The 19,080-nt window shown below is 30.8% G+C and overlaps 3 protein-coding genes across 3 annotated transcripts in view; all 3 read right to left on the bottom strand.

Moving 5' to 3' along the window:
- Positions 1–1,378: 1,378 nt before the first annotated feature.
- Positions 1,379–2,254, bottom strand: LOC136083387 (zinc finger MYM-type protein 1-like). The gene has a single exon (XM_065802782.1). The coding sequence runs from the start codon at positions 2,252–2,254 to the stop codon at positions 1,379–1,381; it is 876 nt and encodes a 291-aa protein (XP_065658854.1).
- A 693-nt stretch (positions 2,255–2,947) lies between these two features.
- On the bottom strand, positions 2,948–3,577 carry LOC136083386 (zinc finger MYM-type protein 5-like). The gene has a single exon (XM_065802781.1). It carries the CDS (start codon positions 3,575–3,577, stop codon positions 2,948–2,950), a length of 630 nt encoding a protein of 209 aa, XP_065658853.1.
- Positions 3,578–15,359: 11,782 nt separating this feature from the next.
- LOC105845510 (E3 ubiquitin-protein ligase RNF216) overlaps positions 15,360–19,080 on the bottom strand; it is a 91,126-nt gene continuing 87,405 nt past the window's right edge. The window contains exons 16-18 of the mRNA XM_065803866.1: positions 17,327–17,367; positions 15,949–16,018; positions 15,360–15,678 (exon numbers count right to left, since the gene is read on the bottom strand). Coding sequence (XP_065659938.1) covers positions 15,362–15,678; positions 15,949–16,018; positions 17,327–17,367 — 428 coding nt within the window. The 3' untranslated portion in view covers positions 15,360–15,361. The remainder of the gene's footprint in view (positions 15,679–15,948; positions 16,019–17,326; positions 17,368–19,080) is intronic.

The following is a 19,080-nucleotide window of genomic DNA, read 5'->3' as shown; positions in this document are numbered from 1 at the left end:
TTTTTTTACATACATTAGACCAATGTAACTACGCAAACTGAATTTAGTTGCGTCAGTATTAATCTTTTCATTGATATCATCGCTAAGCACGTTATATGTTAATCTTTGCATTGATATCATTGTTAAATACTAAAAATGTGTTTTGTTGGATCTACGTTAGATTTGAATCAGAAAAAGTGATCGCTATTTGTGATGGTTTTACATGGCCCTATGTATGAATGCTAGCTAGATTATGAAATTCCAGTCTAAACAATTTATTGGAATTAAAATAATGCAAGAGACTTCTCTAGCTAAATCGTTGTCTGATCTTATACATTAAAGATATAGTTCAAATTTAAAAATAATATTATTTGTAATTTTTTAAGTTTTTACAAAAATAGATTTTTGTCAAAAATTGAAATATAGAAAAAACTGAATTACATTTTATATAAATATATTTCAATTTTCAGTTATATTTGAATTTTCAGTAATGCTTTAGATTTCCAGCGAAAGTTCACTGGCTTTTTTTGTGAAGGTTAATCTACTAATTAACTTGCGTGTTAACGTGTAGAGTGTGCTTTTGCAAGTTTATAACTTTTTTTTGGTGTTTAAGATTTTACTCATCACTAAGTTACGAAGCAATTAATGAAAAAAATATTTCCACAACTGTTAATACCCCGGTCTGATAATTGATTGCTTTACTGATTCAGAAAACTATATTATTAGTTTGCTTTTGGTTATTCAGAGAACTTAAATTATTCTATTTTACTAATTGAAGTGCAGTTTTTACTTCTCACTTTTGCTGATCAACACTGTCAGCATTATAATTACTGTTATTATCATCATTATCTGAAATTTTTGGAGATGTTGATTTTTTGATTACTGCATTTTATTTTTTAGATAACTATATTTACAACAGCTTATGATATTTGGTGTAACTAGTTTCAATTCATTTTTAATTATTTTGTAATTATACTGTAACTATTTTTAATTTATATTCATTACTTTTAATTAATTTAAACAACATTTTCTAGTCTAGTTGTATGCACTTTTTCTAGTCTAGTTGTAGTTTTTGTTGTTTTATAAAGGTTTATAATATCGAGGTTACAAGAAAAAATTAGTTGTTTTAAGTTTTTATTGTAATCTGCATATAATAAATCTGCTTATCTTAACTCATCAATCAAATCTGTTTTGATCAAACTCACCAATCAAATCTGTTTGGGCCAAACTCACCAATCAAATCTGTTTTGGTCAGGGCCGTGCACAGGATTTGGGGGCCCCGAGCATCCTTCAGTTTAGGGGCCCACCCCCTTTACTCCAAAAAAAAAAAAGGCCTGCCTAAATCTTTTTATTATGTTACTGGAATATAAGTATAATTAAATAGTCCAGCTGTTGTTTCTTACAATATTATTTTTCTTGTTTTTTGTTTAGCAAACTTTTCAATCACATCATGGAAATCAATATTTTTTGCTAATAGACACTCGATACTCAAAATGGCGAGGTCACTTGTTCGTTCTTGTCCCATAGTTGAGCGCAAAAAATTCTTGATGAGCTTCAATTTACTGAATGAACGCTCACTTGAAGCCACTGTCACTGGAATTGAAGCAAAAATACGCAATGCAATTACTATATTTCTAAAGAGTTCTCCAAGCTTCATTTCAGAAATTTTGTTTAATAAGTCAAATGGGGCAAGAGGTTCCTTTCCAAAATTTGCAGTATGAATTTGTTTTATGTGAAGCAATTCTTCAGTCAGTTCATTTTCGGTCACATCACAAGAACATTTTTGCGAAAAATGTGAGCAAGCACTCTTGATTTCTGCTTCAGACAGTTTTTGATACTTCCACAAAAAAGAGAATATAGAAGTGATTTCTTGAATTGCTGTGAAACGTGCAGTAAGTCCACCAATTACAGAATCAAAAATGTGATAAAAAACCGTTCTCCGAAATGTTGCCTCCTCTCCTGATTCTGCTTCTGTTAATTCCGTAATTTGTTCATCACCTTTAATTTGCTCCCCAAAAAAACTTTTGCGTTTCACTTTTCTGTGGATTGGAAATTCAGAACTGATTTTTGCAACATCTGCAACTAACTTGGCTTCTTCTAAAATTGTAGGCCATTCCTCCCGAACAGATTTGAGTTGACTAATCAATGCTTCAATATTTTCCACCTCAATATCAATAGTTGCTTTTTTTGCCTGAATGACCTGGTTGCAGCGGTCAATCAATGTGAGAACTTTCAGCCAAATTCCAGACATGAGAACACATTTGAAGGAGCTCATATATTTTAGGGCACCTCTAATCTCAGTTTTTGCTTTAAGCGTGAGATTCAAGCTCTTAACTTCTTTCAAAGATTCAATGATTTGGCTCAAGTAATTATAGAAAAAGCGAATGCTGTCAAGTCTCTCAGTCCATCGTGTTCCTGATTGTCCATGCAAAGACACACCGTGAAGTCTCTTTTGCAATATTTCCCAGCGTTGCGGACTAGCAGAAAAGATCGTATATACGGTTTAAACTGTTCCAAAGAAAGTCTCAGCATCTGTACAGCTTGAGGCAGCATTCTGTCCACACAAATTCAATGAATGACAACCACAGGGTGAGAATACAGACAATGGGTTCTTCTTTTGTAGGATTGCTTGAACACCCTTATATTTTCCTGACATGTTGACTCCATTGTCATAGCCTTGGCCACGGCAGTCTTCAAAACAAATTTTTAATGTTTCCAAAGTTTCCAGAATTAATTCCGCAATATCAGATCCAGTCTTCTTAGCACAATCTGCAAAAATCAAAAACCGCTCTTCAATTAAAAATTTTCCAGGTTCTTTTTCATGTACATATCGAATGACAAACGAACTTTGTTCAGTATGGCTCACATCAGGAGTGGCATCAACCATAATTGAAAAATACTTTGCAGACTTGCACTCTTCTATAATTTGCCTGCGAACCTCAGCTGCACAAAGGCCAATGAATTCATTTTAAGAACGATTTGACAAGTAATGCGCCTGAAGACGTTGACCCTTGTCCTGTGATTTTTTAACTTTTATCACATGTTCCTTAAGAATTGGGTCATAATGCGAAATCAGTTCCAGCAATCCTAAGAAATTTCCATTATGAGAATCTCCAATTAGGTCAGATTTTCCACGAATAGCCAATCCACGTTCACCAAGAAACAGAATCACATCCAAGATTCGTTCCAAGATTTTTCTCCAGGTGTCAGCTTCATTAAGAATTCGGCGATTCATCAAATGTTCAATTGACTGATCAGTTTTCATTCGAGCTTCCAATTCACGCCACTGAATGTAGCATTGTTTATGGATTTTCGAATGCTCATGTTCAGGAATTCGACTGATGAGATTCTTCCACTTCTTTTCATATCCCCATCCTCCAATCATTGCAAGGGATGAAGTCATGTGTGGAAGTTGATTTGTAGGTAAAAATAATCGGCATGGAAAACAAAACAATGCTGTCTTTGCTGGGCTAAATACAAGCCAATCCCGCGAGAAGGATTCCCCATTCGGCATTCTGCTTTTCAAAACTGACATTGAAAATATGTGATTTCCATTATCTTTTGGCATATCCAGGGGGAAAGGAATGTGACCAGCCATGACAAACTTTTCCAGCTGAGAAGGGGAGAAATTTTCTGTTTCAAATTCACCAATGTCAAATGGCTGCAACAATGCTGGTCCATCACTGCTAGTGGTCCTTGTAGAAGTATTATCACTACCACTAATTTTGACAGTCTTCAAAAGTGGCTAATTTCTCTATACTGCCAGCACTATTACCAGAAACAGAAGATTGGATACTACCGTCATATTTTTGCTTCGTTAAGCTAATGTAAAGGGCATCTGATGTTTTAGGAGTTGTTGTTATTCCAACATCAAATAATGTTTGCCTTCCTTTTTGTAGAGCCGCTTTTTTTACTTTACTGATTTTTAACTTTGATGCACCAGATGGATACGTGCGTTTCATTTTTATTTTTTTAAATACTTTCGTCTAATAGATATATATACATATATACATATATATATATATATATATATATATATAAGAACATATATTTGTATATACAAACATATGTATATATATACATAATATACATATGTATATATATAAATGTATATATACACATATGTTTGTATATATATATATATATATATATATATATATATATATATATATATATATATATATATATATATATATATATATATATATATATATATACACGATTAAATAATTAATACAAAATTTATATATATAATTAATCACAAAAATGAAAAAATTAAATTTATTTTTATTAATCTATAATTTAAATTGTACAATCAAGCGAATCGCCTGTAAAAAAACTAATCCAAATACGCCATTTTTAAAATAAGATATAAACACATTATAACTTTTCCCGCTAAATTCAAGATAAGCATGTAGATAAGATTTAAACAAAAGCTCTTCCGCAGGGATCTTCTATAAATTACGCAACGCTAAATTTATTTTTAAAAAAATTATTAGATCTCAAGCTCATTTTTGAGGCAATTTTCATTAAACTTAATGAGCTATTTTTATTTTTTATGTAAGTTAAAGCTCTTGATGGGGAAAAAGAGAAGGAAAAAAAAACCTGGAATGTTATTGCCGCTGTTGGGGGCCCCCATAGGGTCCGGGGCCCCGAGCAATTTGCTCGGGTGACTCATGCTCTGCACGCCCCTGGTTTTGGTTAAACTTACCAATCAAATCTGTCTTGGTCAAACTTTGTTTTTGTATTACCAAACATATTTGTATATTCAATTAAAACTCATTCTTTATGATATTTCAAAAACATCGTATTTAGTTAAGGCAATTTTAAAATAAAAACATTTAATTTACCTAAAAACGTTCAAATAAATTTTAAATGAAATTAGTTTTTAAGGTAATAGTTAATGAGCGTAATAATGACGTATATGACGTAATCTTTTTGTTTCTGACCAAATTTATTAGGAAACTATTCCACTAATAAAAGTTTTTTTTTTTTTCAAATACGTCTCACATTTTAACTCCTTTGAACTTTTATTTATCTACTTCTTAACTTTTAATTTTTTTTTCAAAAGTTTAATTGAAAGTGCTAAAACTTAAAAGTTTTTTTTTTAAACAACTTCACTTCCAAAAAGGCTGCAAGCAACCACTCTTACTGAAAACCACTGTTACGGAAGTTATTGGAAGAGAAAAGGTAAGTTTATAAAGCAAGTTAACGATTAACAGATAACCTAAAAGATTGAAAACTATATAACTCAGGAAGATAAAGGGAGCAAATTCCAAAGAACAGATATTCGAGGAAAAAACTAGGCCAACAAGAGTTTTTAGAGCACTTAAGAAGAGTCACAGTAAAAGGATGAGACTTAATTGAATGAAGAGAATGAATTTTAGTAGATGACACAAAAAACGCCAGATCTTTAGAGCAGCGCTCATTATAGTATTTATAGAAACGAGAAGAGAAACAGCATTACACGATGTAACAATGGTTGCACCTTACCTAAAAGAGAAAGGGCATCGCTTCTGGATCCACTCCAGATATGGCAAAAGTATGCCATATATGGGTGGATAAGAGATTTATAGAGATATTAAAGAATAGAATCCTGAGAAAGTGACGAGCACGATAAAAAGATGCAGCCTTAGCAGATACTAGTTTTGCAGTGGATTAATTATATGGTTTTCAAGAAAAATTGGAAGTAAGAGTTAATCATAGAAGATGGAGGGTAGATGACTCATCGAGTACATTACCGAAGTGAGACCCCGTTCAAGCTCAGATGCCCGAACTTTATCAAAGGAATTAGAAATATCAAGAAAGATAGCCCTAACCTCTCCATACCTATCTAATGCACGATAAAACCTATCAGTTATTATCGTTAACAAATCAGCAGTAAAACGAAAAGGTTGAAACCCATATTGATTATAAGAAATTAAGTTATTAGGTTCAAGGTGAGAGAATAAGTGTTTTTTATGTTTTTTAAAAACCTTGCTTATGGTAGGATGAAGACTAATGGGACAGTAGTTAGACGATTCAGATCCAGAATTTTTGAAAATAGGGATAACACATGCCACTTTCCAGCAGGCTGGATAATAAGACTCTGATAAACATTTGTTAAATACTTTTGAAAGTATAGACGACAGCTTCGGAGAACACCTCTGCAAGACTATGACAGGTATGTTATCCGGACCACAAGCTGTAAATCACTAAGCAGGAAATCACTTTAGATACAGAAGCTGAATTGATACAAATATCAAGCAATGGATCAACTTGTTTGTCGGCTATATTAGGTACGATGTGATTTTTTTTTTTTTTTTTTGTTATCACCTCCTCAAGGCTGAGAAGGCCACTACAGATGAGGAGGCTACTTAGTGGAATCAAAAGATGAGATTAAAGAAAAGTTTTTATGAAACAATTCAGCATTGTAATTAGATGAGGTAACAAAATCTAAGTCATGCAAGATTAGAGGAATAGTAAATTTGCCCTTATTAGAGAGACTATTAGAGACCTTATTAGAGTTAAAGATTTTACAGAAGTCTCTGGCGCCTAATTTTTGAGATGAAATACAAGATTTTGTGACCTGAGCTTTGGCGACAGACGTTTTTACAAATGTTTATAGCAATAGTAAACAGTTGTCAGTTTTTTGGAGAATTGTTTCGGCGATAGATATGGAAGTAATGGTTACGATTAGAAGTTGCAGCAGCACAATGAGAAGAAAACCATGGAGAAAAGTGAGGCTTGACTTGAAACCGTCGAGAAAGAATAAAAAATTTCCAGCCAGATTTTCAGAAGCCTGAATCCAAGAAGTTATATAAGAAGCACATTTGTCAGCAAGAAGACGAAAGATTTCTACCGAAGGGAAATCACAAAGAAAATTACGTAGAGAATCCCAGTAAGCTTTAAGATAGTTGTAAGAGTTACTATTATAAGGGGACTCTGATGATGAAGAAGAATGAGATAATAGTTTTAGAGAGATCAAATCGTGATCAGAAGCACCTAAGGATGAATGTGGAGAAACTGAGCACTGACAAGGATCATAAACAATATATAAATTGAGTAGAGAAGTTAAATGATTTGGATTGTCTGGAAAGCGAGTTGAAAAGTTAACTATTTGTGTTACAGATTAAGAAAAGCAAAAGTTGTGGGCCTTAACACCTGCAGAGTCACTGACACTAGAACCAAGCCATTCTATGTGATAAGCTTTCAAGTCACCAACAACAATAACAACATTGGTAAAGAATTAAAAAAAAAGGCTTGGCCAATTAGTTCATAACAACAAAAAGAGTGCAGTCTTGATATTAGGCTCATATTATTATCATTACAATTTTTATTACTATTTTTATTATTATTATTATTATCATTTTTTATTAGTGCCTTATACTTTTGTTTTTTTCTATGATTTTTGATTTCGTTGTTTATTTTTTTTTTTTTTAAACTTTATTTTTTATTTACTATGTTTTTTGTGTTAGATGTCACTCTATTGACTAGTTTTTAACAATACGAGTGACACCTAACCTTATTTATGTAAGTTTATAATTTATGATTGTAAATTTTCATAATTTATTGTGAAATAAATGAACAGAACATATATATATATATATATATATATATATATATATATATATATATATATATATATATATATATATATATATATATATTAACAATTTTAAAATGTATTCTACAAATAGAGTGCTCAATATACTTAAAAGAACAGAGCAATGATAAATTGGGAGAAAATAACTTAAAGCTTAAAGAAATGAATGATCAAATTGATAAAACCTCAATTTATAACCTCAAGTCGTAAATGTCTTAACTACTGTAAATTTTCACACATTTGTGAAATATGCTCAAACTCTTATAAAAAGAATTCTTTAGAATTACTTACTTCTGCTTTTTTTTTAAAATATTATTTAAAAAAAAAGGAAGGAGGAGGGGTTGATTGATATAATAATTATTTGAGCTCACTTATTTTTATAGTTTTTTAGTAGAAGCAATGCCTGCATTTTTTAATCAATTCCGATTTTAAACGCATTTTTTAATCAATTCCGATTTAAAACGGAAACTGGGAATTTGGAAAAGATCTTGGTAAAATACCACACGAATAACAAAAGTGGAAAATTTTTGCAGCATTCAATAATCCACTTGCTTACATTAAGTTGAAAAGTGATGCCCTTTCTCTTTTAGGCAAGGTGCAAAATTGAATTTTAAACAAAGTTGGACCTGCTCTTGCAGTTAACCTTCAAGATTTGGAAGATATTATATTCTTACTAATAATAAAAAATCTAGAAATAGTAGTTTTTAAAGTAAAGAGTTTAAAAAGTTGTGGATAAAATTAAAATTTTCCTTCATAGCAAAAAAAGTCATTTGTAAGGAAGATTAAAACATTAATTATTTGTTTTTTTTTTAATCAAAGTTATATAAAATACAGTTTCCAATAAAAATTAATTAAAAACACAATAATTCTGTAAGTTAAAATTACACAAATAAAATGATTTAAGAAATAAAAAAGGGCGAGGTTTTTAGTTGATCTTAAAAAGATCAACTACACAACTACACAAAGATCACATACACAAAACGTTTAAATATGTTTTTCAAAACAACTGTTATACAAACATTTGTATATATATATATATATATATATATATATATATATATATATATATATATATATATATATAATATATATATATATATAAATAAAATATATATATATAATATATATAAAATCAGTCACATTGTTTGGGGGTACTTCAGAGATAATTCGCATTGTTTTCAGCTTTTGTTCAAAAGAGCTCAGTGATATACAATGGGAAGCAAGAATAAGTATTGTTAAAGTAGTCTGTTATTAACTTAATGCCATTTTAATTTTAATGACGTTTTAATTTGTTGTTGTTGTAATTCACCTCCCCAAGGCAGAGAAGGCCACTACAGATGAGGAGGGTACTCGTGGTTATAACCCTCTCTCAACTCCGAAACACAAACCTTGACGAACAAGGCGGCTTCGCGGAGAAACAAGTTACTATTACTCTGGTTATAGAAACTCAGAAAATTTTTCAGTTTTATGGTTATATTGGTTGTTTGGTTAGACATTTTTGCATACCAATTTCGCTAATCGATCGCTACAATAAAAATGGATCTACACAAAAATGTTGAAAAAAGGTCTGTAATCCTTTCACTGATTAGAAAGTGGCTACACTTGTTTTTATTTTAAATTTTATCGAAGATCGCAACTTACAAGAATATATATATCCAATTAAATGGATAGCATTACGAATAATATCGACTATAGCGTTATATTAACTGTAGCGTATATATTGGCAGTAACGTTTGCTAGTGAGGAGAGGAATTTTATAAGCTTAAGTTGATAAAAAACTATTTGAGACCAACAATATCTCACTCTAGGTTGACAAACTTTGACAATTAAAAATGAAATCGACTTTGGTATTTTTTTATGGGTTTGAATTAGCCAGGGGTGCCATAAAAACCTCATAACCAGGACGCCGTTTGCGCGAAAACCTTTTAAAAATGTCGCTCATTGTTTATAATAAATGAGCACACCACACGAATAACCAATTACCGTGTATATATAAATAAATAATACAATGTTATAAAAAGAAATAAAACTTCAAATAAAACTAATGAATATATATTTACACGTCTATAATACAAACCTAAAAGAAAGTCATAAAAAATGTCATATATAAACTTTTCATGTATTATAAAAATAAAAAATTAGTCAAATATAATGCACCATTAAAATGATTTCATCTGTAGTGTTGCTGGTTTCTTTTTCTTTTTATTTTCTTTCTACAAACAAAAGATAATAAAAATTTTGAGCAAAAATATGTAATGAGTTTTTCCCTCCTTTCAACCCATCATGCAATGTTAAAGTCAAACTAATATTTGTTAGACGTCATGAGTAAAGTCATCCTGTTTAGAAAGTTAACTTAAAAAAGAGTAGATCGTAAGAAAAAGTCCGGGACAAAAATGCATACAATAACTAAGGTTCGAGAGCAGTATCTTCCATTTTTCATACTTTTCTTCAAATTAAAGAGATTTATTTTTAAATATGGGTCTTTTACATTTATTTCTTTGTAAAAATTATTGCGCACACGAATTAATATTATGTCAATATTTTGTCGATAGTATTATTACTTAATAAAGTACTTTCCAAAATGTAACAATGTTAAATATAAAACAATGTTTACTGCTGTTAAATATAAAACAATGTTTACTATTGTTAAATATAAAACAATGTTTACTGTTGTTAAATATAAAACAATGTTTACTGTTGTTAAATATAAAACAATGTTTACTGTTGTTAAATATAAAACAATGTTTACTGTTTTACTTTTTTTCCGATAATTTTACCAAATCACTGTTTTAATGTAAAATGTGTAATGTTAAAATGTTGAAATGTGCAACCAATCAAATGTGCAATGGGACCTTTTGCTGAAATGTACAAACAACCAAATATGCAATGGGACCTTCTGCTGAAAATTTAAATTCGATTAAACTCAGTTAAATTCGGTAACTATTGCAAAATTTCATTTAACTTTCATGAAATGACCGTAAAATGCATCTAAACTAGGAATGATCTAGACTCATCTGCTTAAGTAATTGCCCCTTAGTTTTGGAAAGAACACCTATTAAAGACGAAATTAACCTATCAAACTCTGGCTACTCTAACTCAGGATAGTCTTAGGTCTAGACCTAAATCCCAAAACACTTCTGACAATCAAGCAGAACTGGACAAAATATCTTTCATCTCCATTGGTAGGAAAAGAAACCGATGCTTTACAATGGCGGAAGCACCACGATATATAAAGCATAGCACCACGATATATAAAGCTGGCATTCATAGTCAGGATAATGTAACCAGCTTCAGCTTTTTCAGAAAGAGTATTTTCTGCAGCTGGCCAAGCTGTCATTTGGAGTCGAACCAATCTTACAACAACAGTGTAGAAAAGCTTGTCTACATTACACAGAGTAACTTAAAATGAAAAAAAAGTTGTAATTTTAAGATAAGGTTTAAGGCTATAACTCTAATATTTTCTGTAAATTGTTAAAAAATCAATGTAGTTGCATTCTGTAAATATTGTTAAATGGATGTTAATTTGGTTAATTCATAAGATGTCAGTTAAAATTTGATTCCGTTCAACTTTGAATCAATATCTGATTCCGATATGGTCGGAATCAAATAGTGCCGTTTTTTATTTAAATATATATATACAGGGGAGAGCGGGGTTGGTTGTCACACTTTTTACATTTTAGACTGCTCAGCTTTTATTTTTCATCAAATCAATGCCAAACTTTGCAAGAAAGTAATTTAACTATTTCCGGTAACTATTACAATACTTTTATGACATTGAGTGAAATATTTTTTGCTGTAAAATCATTTATCAAAGACCTTTTCCGTGTGACAACCAACCCACATACACAGTATGTGACAACCCCACTCCACGGGATTGGTCGTCACATACTATGGGGCTGGTTGTCACATTTCCTGGTATGTTTTAATTATATTTAAGACTAGTATCAATAAATTTTGTTTATATAATACAAATAAATCTGAATAATCTGAAAAAAAAAAAAAAAAAAAAAAGGCTATATACTGAAAAAAAGAAAATACTATATTCCGAAAAATTTTTTTTTTTTAAATATAACACTATAAACACATTTAGTTCAGGACTATATAAGTGTTTCTAAAAATGGTGTTTTTATAAATTGTTGGATGAAGAACACAATTCACTTAAATTGGTGTAAGCCTGGTGTGCATTCTTCATGAGCCCATTTTTGGCAAGTCTGACATTGAATCTACTGTTATCTTGATCTGCTGTTAGCAAGTGATTCACAACAATGCATGCATAGATACTCTTCATTTCATAGATGAATTTAAGACTGTAGAAGTTTTTTTTTGGCAAAATTTGACTTTATCAATTCTTTCTTACTTCCATTCATAAATGATTTATGATTCTTTTTAATATTTTTTTGATTAGTTTTCTACTTTTTATAATTAGCAAGCCATGCTTTGACAGGTGAGTTTGTAAGAATCATAGATGAACGCTTTTTCCTACCTCTTTTTGACGCTAACCTTGGACCTGCTTTAAGCAGAGGCCTAATACTCTCAGGTAGTATGATTAAACTTTTTGGTTGCAGTTTAGTTTGCAGCGCACGGAGTCAAGGCAATTGTGACAACCATCCCCATATATTTTGTAACAAGCAACCTCTTCTACGTAAGTTGCAAAACACAAATAAATTTACCTAAAAGCGTGTGAACTTCATGAGAATTTTTTGCGGATTAAGTTACTCAAATGAATAAAAAACTTTTAAAATGTACATTCAAAGCACAATAAAATAATTTTCGTTCGGTAAAAGTGAGCGAAATTTAACTTTTTCTTATTAAAAACCGATAAAAACGAATAACTTTTTTTCTTCACGCTGAAAAAAGCTGGAAATTACAGTGAAAATGTTTTTTTTATATAACCTTTCCATTGTATGATTTTAAAGCTCTCCCCTATCTATCTATCTATCTATCTATCTATCTATCTATCTATATATATATATATATATATATATATATATATATATATATATATATATATATATATATATATATATATATATATATATATATATATATATATATATATATATATAGGCACGTATGTACAGTATTGGATAAAACATTTGCAACCAACATCGAACAATGCTAAAAAGTGTTCCTAATTTTACATGTCTTAAAAACGAAACGAACTATACTACTACAGCAAACAGTTCAGGAGTCTGAAGTCATAGCATGCCATGGCATGAGCAATCAGCTGACAGGTGACAGCACACAGGCAGAATTTTGTTGACAAGTGCCATTTTGCAGCGGACAAAACAAGTACAACTTTTTTGGTTTGTTTCATTTTCTTAAGTCTGGTCCGTGTCAACGTAACGGAAGTTTTTTAATAATTAAAGGAAGTATCCAGCAGTTTCCAGAAGCATGCAGAAGCTTCCAGAAGTTTCCAGAAGAAGCATCCAGTAGCATCCAGAAATATTCAGAAACATTCAGAAGCATCCAGACGCATCCAGAAGCTTCCAGAAGCATCAAAAAGAAGCATCTAGAATCTTCCAGAACAGGTTCACACAGGTTCATTTCACTATATAAGAGACATGTAAATCGACATGTAATTCAGTCAGTATATGGAAGTCAATCAGTCAGTATTATCAAGACAGTTTATCGAAGTGAGTTTTATCAAAGTGTTTTATCGAAGAACATCAATACAAGAAAAATAATACAACAAGTGTTTCATTACATCAATACAGTCCACATCCAACCAAGACGTTGTGTTCCACAGAGCATTATTATATCATAACAAGGTAAATGTAACACGGTAAGCCTTGAGAAGCGTGATTATTTATTTTTATTATTTTTATGACTTCAAGTGCAAAAATGGCTCCCGACAGTCTTGGATTGGAACTAACAAAAAAAATTATTGGCGATTACGTAAGTGGAATGTCACAAAAAAGTATTTGTGATAAATATCGCGTGAAAAATGGACCGTATCAAGACTATGTTCCAAATATCGTTCTACGGGGAAGTTGGCAGCAGATAACAAAGGTGGAAGACCGCGTTCCACCACTTCTAGAGAGGATTCTATGATCGTCAGATCCGTCAAGAAGGATCCCTGGATATCATCAGTCGAGATACAAAAGCAATTAGAGCTGCCTGTATCGGACCGAACAATCAAACGACGTGCTGTTGAAGCCGGATTGTTTTCTCGACGCCCTGCAAAGAAACCGCTGATTTCACTAAAAAACCAGAAGAAAAGACTTCTGTTTGCTACATCTCATATTGACTGGAATGTGCAGAAATGGCGAACTGTCCTGTTCAGTGATGAATTGAAGTTCAACATCATTGGGAGCGATGGCATTTGCAGTGTACGTCAACCGGCCGGAAAACGCCTCGATTTACGTTACTGCCGTAAGACCGTGAAGCATGGTGGAGGCAATGTAATGGTCTGGGGGTGTTTTTCTGCTAACGGTCTAGGTCCAATACATCGAAACGATGGAATAATGGACCGTTTCATGTATAAAAATATCCCGAAAGATGTTATGTTACCTCATGCTGAATGGAATATGCCAATAAAATGGGTTTTTCAGCAAGACAACGATCCAAAACACACTGCAAAAGTAGTCAAGCAGTGGTTTCAAGACAACCACCTATCGGTGATGGATTGGCCGCCTAAATCTCCGAATCTCAACCCTATCGGGAACCTGTGGGAGATCATCAACCGCAGAATTAATTGTGAAGGTGTTCGTAATAAGGATCAACTGTTTGAACAAATCCAAATAGCCTGGGCAGCGATTCCACAAAGTTTCATTGATCACCTGATCGAATCTATGCCTCGAAGATGCAAGGCTGTGATAGACAACAAAGGATTCGCCCCGAAATATTGATAGCGAAATACAAATAATTAGCGGCTCTTATCTAAATAAAAAGCTATTAAATTTCGTTGCGTTGGTAAAATATTATCATCACACATGAATAAATCTGTGGCGTGAAATTTTAATGCTAAAATAATGCAATTTATTTTTCATAAAGAAAAATATGTTAGCTAGAAATACGTTTCATTTTTGTTTAAAAAGCAATGCATAGAAACATTTGGTTTTGACTTTATTTAAAGATACCATTTTTGTGTAATATGAGCATGCTCAAAATACTTAGTGTTTTTCATTGAAATTACCTAGTTTAAAGTCGTAAAATTGCATTGGTTTTAATTTCTTTTTGAATAAAAATAAAACATTGTAAAACGTTTAAAGTAAAATATCTTTCTGTAATTTAAATTCAAAAAATTTGTTATTTTATCTTTTGAAAGTTTAAGTTAATAAAGTTGAAAAAATAACGAACTAATTTTTTTTGTGTGCGTAAAACAAAGTAGTATTGTTTCAATAAAAAGTGGCTTAAACTTTGATCTTTTAATGACAACTTTTGTTAATATCGAATTATTATATTTCATAAATTAGTTCCAATTGTCAGTATGATATTTTTCTACTTAATGTTACTTTTTTGAGATAATTTTAAGTGCTCATACTACTATGTGGTCTGGGTAATATGAGCAATTTTGCTACTTTTTTAAAACCTGTGCTTTTAACAAACAATTTTGGGTGCTCAAATATCTATGTGGATCATAAGTAGTGATCCCTCATAGTTCATGTTGAAAAACCATGATTAAGTCCAGTTTTTATTTTTCCATAATAAACTTAATCTTATTTAAATTTTATAGCTTTAACTTTATGGTAGTCAGAAAATAAATATTAAATAATTGTTAAATATATTTTTTACTTTGTCATGAAAAATTGTTATTTCAAAATAAAATAAAAAAGAGAAAAATAAAACTTACAGTTAAAAATTATTTTGGTGATTTTGACGCCTGATATAATTTCTATTGTGTCGATGATGTTGGCGATTGTTGCGGTAATAATGATAATATGGATTATGTGGATTGTTATTTGGAACAATATTAGGAATAATATTAGGAACAATATTAGGAACAATATTAGGAACAATATTAGGAACAATATTAGGAACAATATTAGGAACAATATTAGGAACAATATTAGGAACAATATTAGGAACAATAGGAATATTTGGTTGCGATGTTGGAACAGGTCGAACATCAATAGAAGGACCAACTGTAATTTTTGAAGCATGCGAGTTACCTGCAATTCAAAATAAAAGTTGCACATATAAATCACAAACAAAAAAATAAAAACAAAAAAATATATTAAAAAGAATTAAAATCATTAAAAACAGTTTTTACACCAAAAATATAAATTACTTTATTCATTCTTGTTATTAATTGTTTATATTTTAGTTTTACACTTTTCTTAAAACTATTAAAAGGAAAAATTTGAATTATAAAATCAGAAAACACAAAAACCTAGGACAAAACTAATTCAATATTAAAATGGACTAAATATATTAATTACATCCAGTAAGTTTCATTCGTTCCTTTTCAGCTTCTTGCTTTATTTCAGAAACTGCCCTATCATCGTCTTCCTTAAAAAAAAATTGAGAAAATTTTTATCTCCAATGATTACAAAAATACTTAGTGAATTAACATCCTATTTGTTTTAAATCGCATTCTAACGGGTGATGCGGAAGTTATCGGACAAAATAAAAACGTCAATAACTTATTTATAAACAAAAAAACAAACTACTATTATATTTTTTTAAAATAAAGCATTTATCTTTTAATAAAAATGCATTATTTTTTATATGAAAAAACACCACCATCTGCAATTGATCTCACTTTTGTTCTGACGCCTTTCATATGCGGCTGTAAAAAGTTTAAATCAATTTCTTGTAGTTTTAGTTTAATGCGATCAATCAAAACTTGCTCTGTTGAAGCTTGCCAATCTCCCTCATAAACCTTCTGTGCCAAATGTCCCCAAAAATTCCCAATTGGTCGTGCTTGAGGCACATTTGGGGGATTGGATTCTTTATCAACGTAATAGACATATTGGTACATCCAATTTAGACAATCTTTAGAATAATGAGAATTTTCTAAATCTGGCCAAAATAAATAGTTAAAGTCTCCATGATACTTGTGAATAAATGGAAGAAGTCGTTTTTCTAAACATTCATTAATATAGATTGATGAACTGATCGCTGCAGCCTTGGAAGTGCGAAACAATGGCTCGGACATACCACGGTCAGATATGGCTATCCACATTATTAATTTTTTTGGAAATTTCTCTTTTCCTATAAAACGAACACTTTCTGGGCAAGTCTTTTTGTTGTTTGTGTAGTATCCAGAATTTCCAGGCATGTTGTTCCCTGCAAAACAAAAGTATTTTTCGTCATCGATGAGTAGAAGCGATTTTGTGTTATAGAGTTGGTTAACTAGTTTCCTGCTTCTTTTCTTTGCCTTTATTTGTTGTTCTATAGTGTATTTTGGAGTCTTTTCACGTTTTCTATATTTAATATTCATTTTTTTTCAACTGACGGATAATTGTCGATTGATTTACACCGAATTTAAGTTATCATATATTGTACTTCGAGCAAATCCTTCCTTTTCAAAATGATTTACGATTAATTTTTTTTTTATATTAGGTTTATTTACAAAAAACATTTTTAGTCGCTTTCGAAAAGATTGTCGTTCAGCTGCATTTAACCTAAATTTAAATAATCGTGTTTCAAATAATAAAGTTTATATTTTATAGAACGTTTATGCCTATGCATAAAACCACAAAAACTAATTATTATGCTCAAATAATGAAATTAGGGATTGTCCGATAACTTCCGCATCACCCGCTATTTGTTTTAAAAGTAAGAAACATAACTAAAAAATTCTGACTAACTTACAGTAGGATCTGTCCATAAACTACATTTCTTGCACTTAGTGCCTACAAAAATTAAAGCAAAAAACTCTAAAACATATTACATTTTTATATATAATATGTTAACTATAATAATTATAATAATTAATAATTTTATTTTTATTGCTCTTTAATACAAAACCAATGATTCCATGTTCATTGAACTTTTATAGCAGTAAAATAGTAAGCTTCTTAATTCAGAATTAATCAAAAAATTCGTAACAACACAAATTCGTACACAGTCCCCTTCAATCTCTGTGCAGACGGTTGAAATTTAAAACCAATTAACTCTGTTATTTAAATTTTGCTTCTTTTTTAAAAATTATAAACATTTAGATGAAGAAATGATTATGAGGATGATTGTGTGATTGCGAATAATTATGAGAATACGATGCAAGGATGACAAAAATTTATAGAGCCACTGCTGGCATAAAATTGTAAGGAACATCATTAATATAGATGAAAAACAATACAGAACTAGTAAATGACCGGGGCCCCGGCCCCCGCTAAAGATGAAACTTTTTTAAAATCCGGCACTGGCTAAACTAGATTTAGCAGGGTTTGATAGCCAGGGCTAGAAATATGTTTATAATACTTTATATATTACAATTTTATTCTTACATTTACTATTTATTAAATACTGGCATATATTTAAACATTTTCAAACTTTAATTTACTTCGGACAAGATTGCAAGCAACCACTATTAAGTTATGAGTTACTTTAAAACATAGAATAAGTAAAAATATTAGGAAATGGTTAACTGAAGACTTGAAATATTGTAGGTTGTGTATAAAAGAACAGCATGAAGATGGCTATTAGCTATAAGGTTTTTTTGATGTGCAAGGAAAAAAATTGGATTAATAAAAGTTTTTTTAACATGAAGGGACAGATACAGTAAAAGGATGCAACTTGTTGAATAAGAAACAAGCAAGAATGAGTTTTAGTTTATTGTAATATAGGCGATAGTTTGTTTGAGCATTGACCATGATTGTATTTGCAGAAAAAAGAAAGAAATACAACCTTAAAACAATAGGAGAGTAGCTCAAGCTTGGCAGATAAAGCAGGTCTAATTTATTATTATTTTTTTATATGTTAATTCACCTCCCCAATGCTAAAAACGCTACAAACAAGGAGAATACTTAATATGGTTACTATCATCATCATCACTAACTCATTACTATGGTTACTATCATCATCATCACCATCAACCTTCTCTCAACTATATAACATCGAAACACGAACCTTGACAACCAAGGCTGCTGCACAGAGAAACACATTGAGCGTGGTACTACCAGGGATTTGGTGGGGATCGAACTCTGTACCTCTCGCTTATGACGCAAGCGCTTTACCACTATAACATTATTGCAATATTTTTTGCAGTAAATAAATGTGTTTTGTTGGCTAACAAAAATAGCAGACAGCAAAGTCCAGAATTGCGGATTTTAAATCCATAAGCCACAGCAAGCCTAAGGCTGTTACAGAAGAGAGATCAGATTAAAAATCAGCTGCTTGTTCTAAGCAATCAAAAAGTGAAGACTTTTTGTTAGGACAAGTGTAAAGTGGAGTTGTCAACAAATAGAGCCACTTTAGATGTTAAATTTTCATGAAGATTGATATTGTAGATAAGAAACAATACAGGAGCAAAGATTACCTTGTGGTACCCTTAAAGTTACTTGAAATAAAGAAAAGTGTAGGCCTTCAAGAAGAACTTTATTACTGCAGTTAGTAAGAAATAATTT

This window comes from Hydra vulgaris, chromosome 08 (assembly GCF_038396675.1).
Source record: "Hydra vulgaris chromosome 08, alternate assembly HydraT2T_AEP".
NCBI lineage: Eukaryota > Metazoa > Cnidaria > Hydrozoa > Anthoathecata > Hydridae > Hydra > Hydra vulgaris.
The sequence above is the reverse complement of the archived record's forward strand: the minus strand, read 5'-3'. Positions and strand labels throughout refer to the sequence as shown.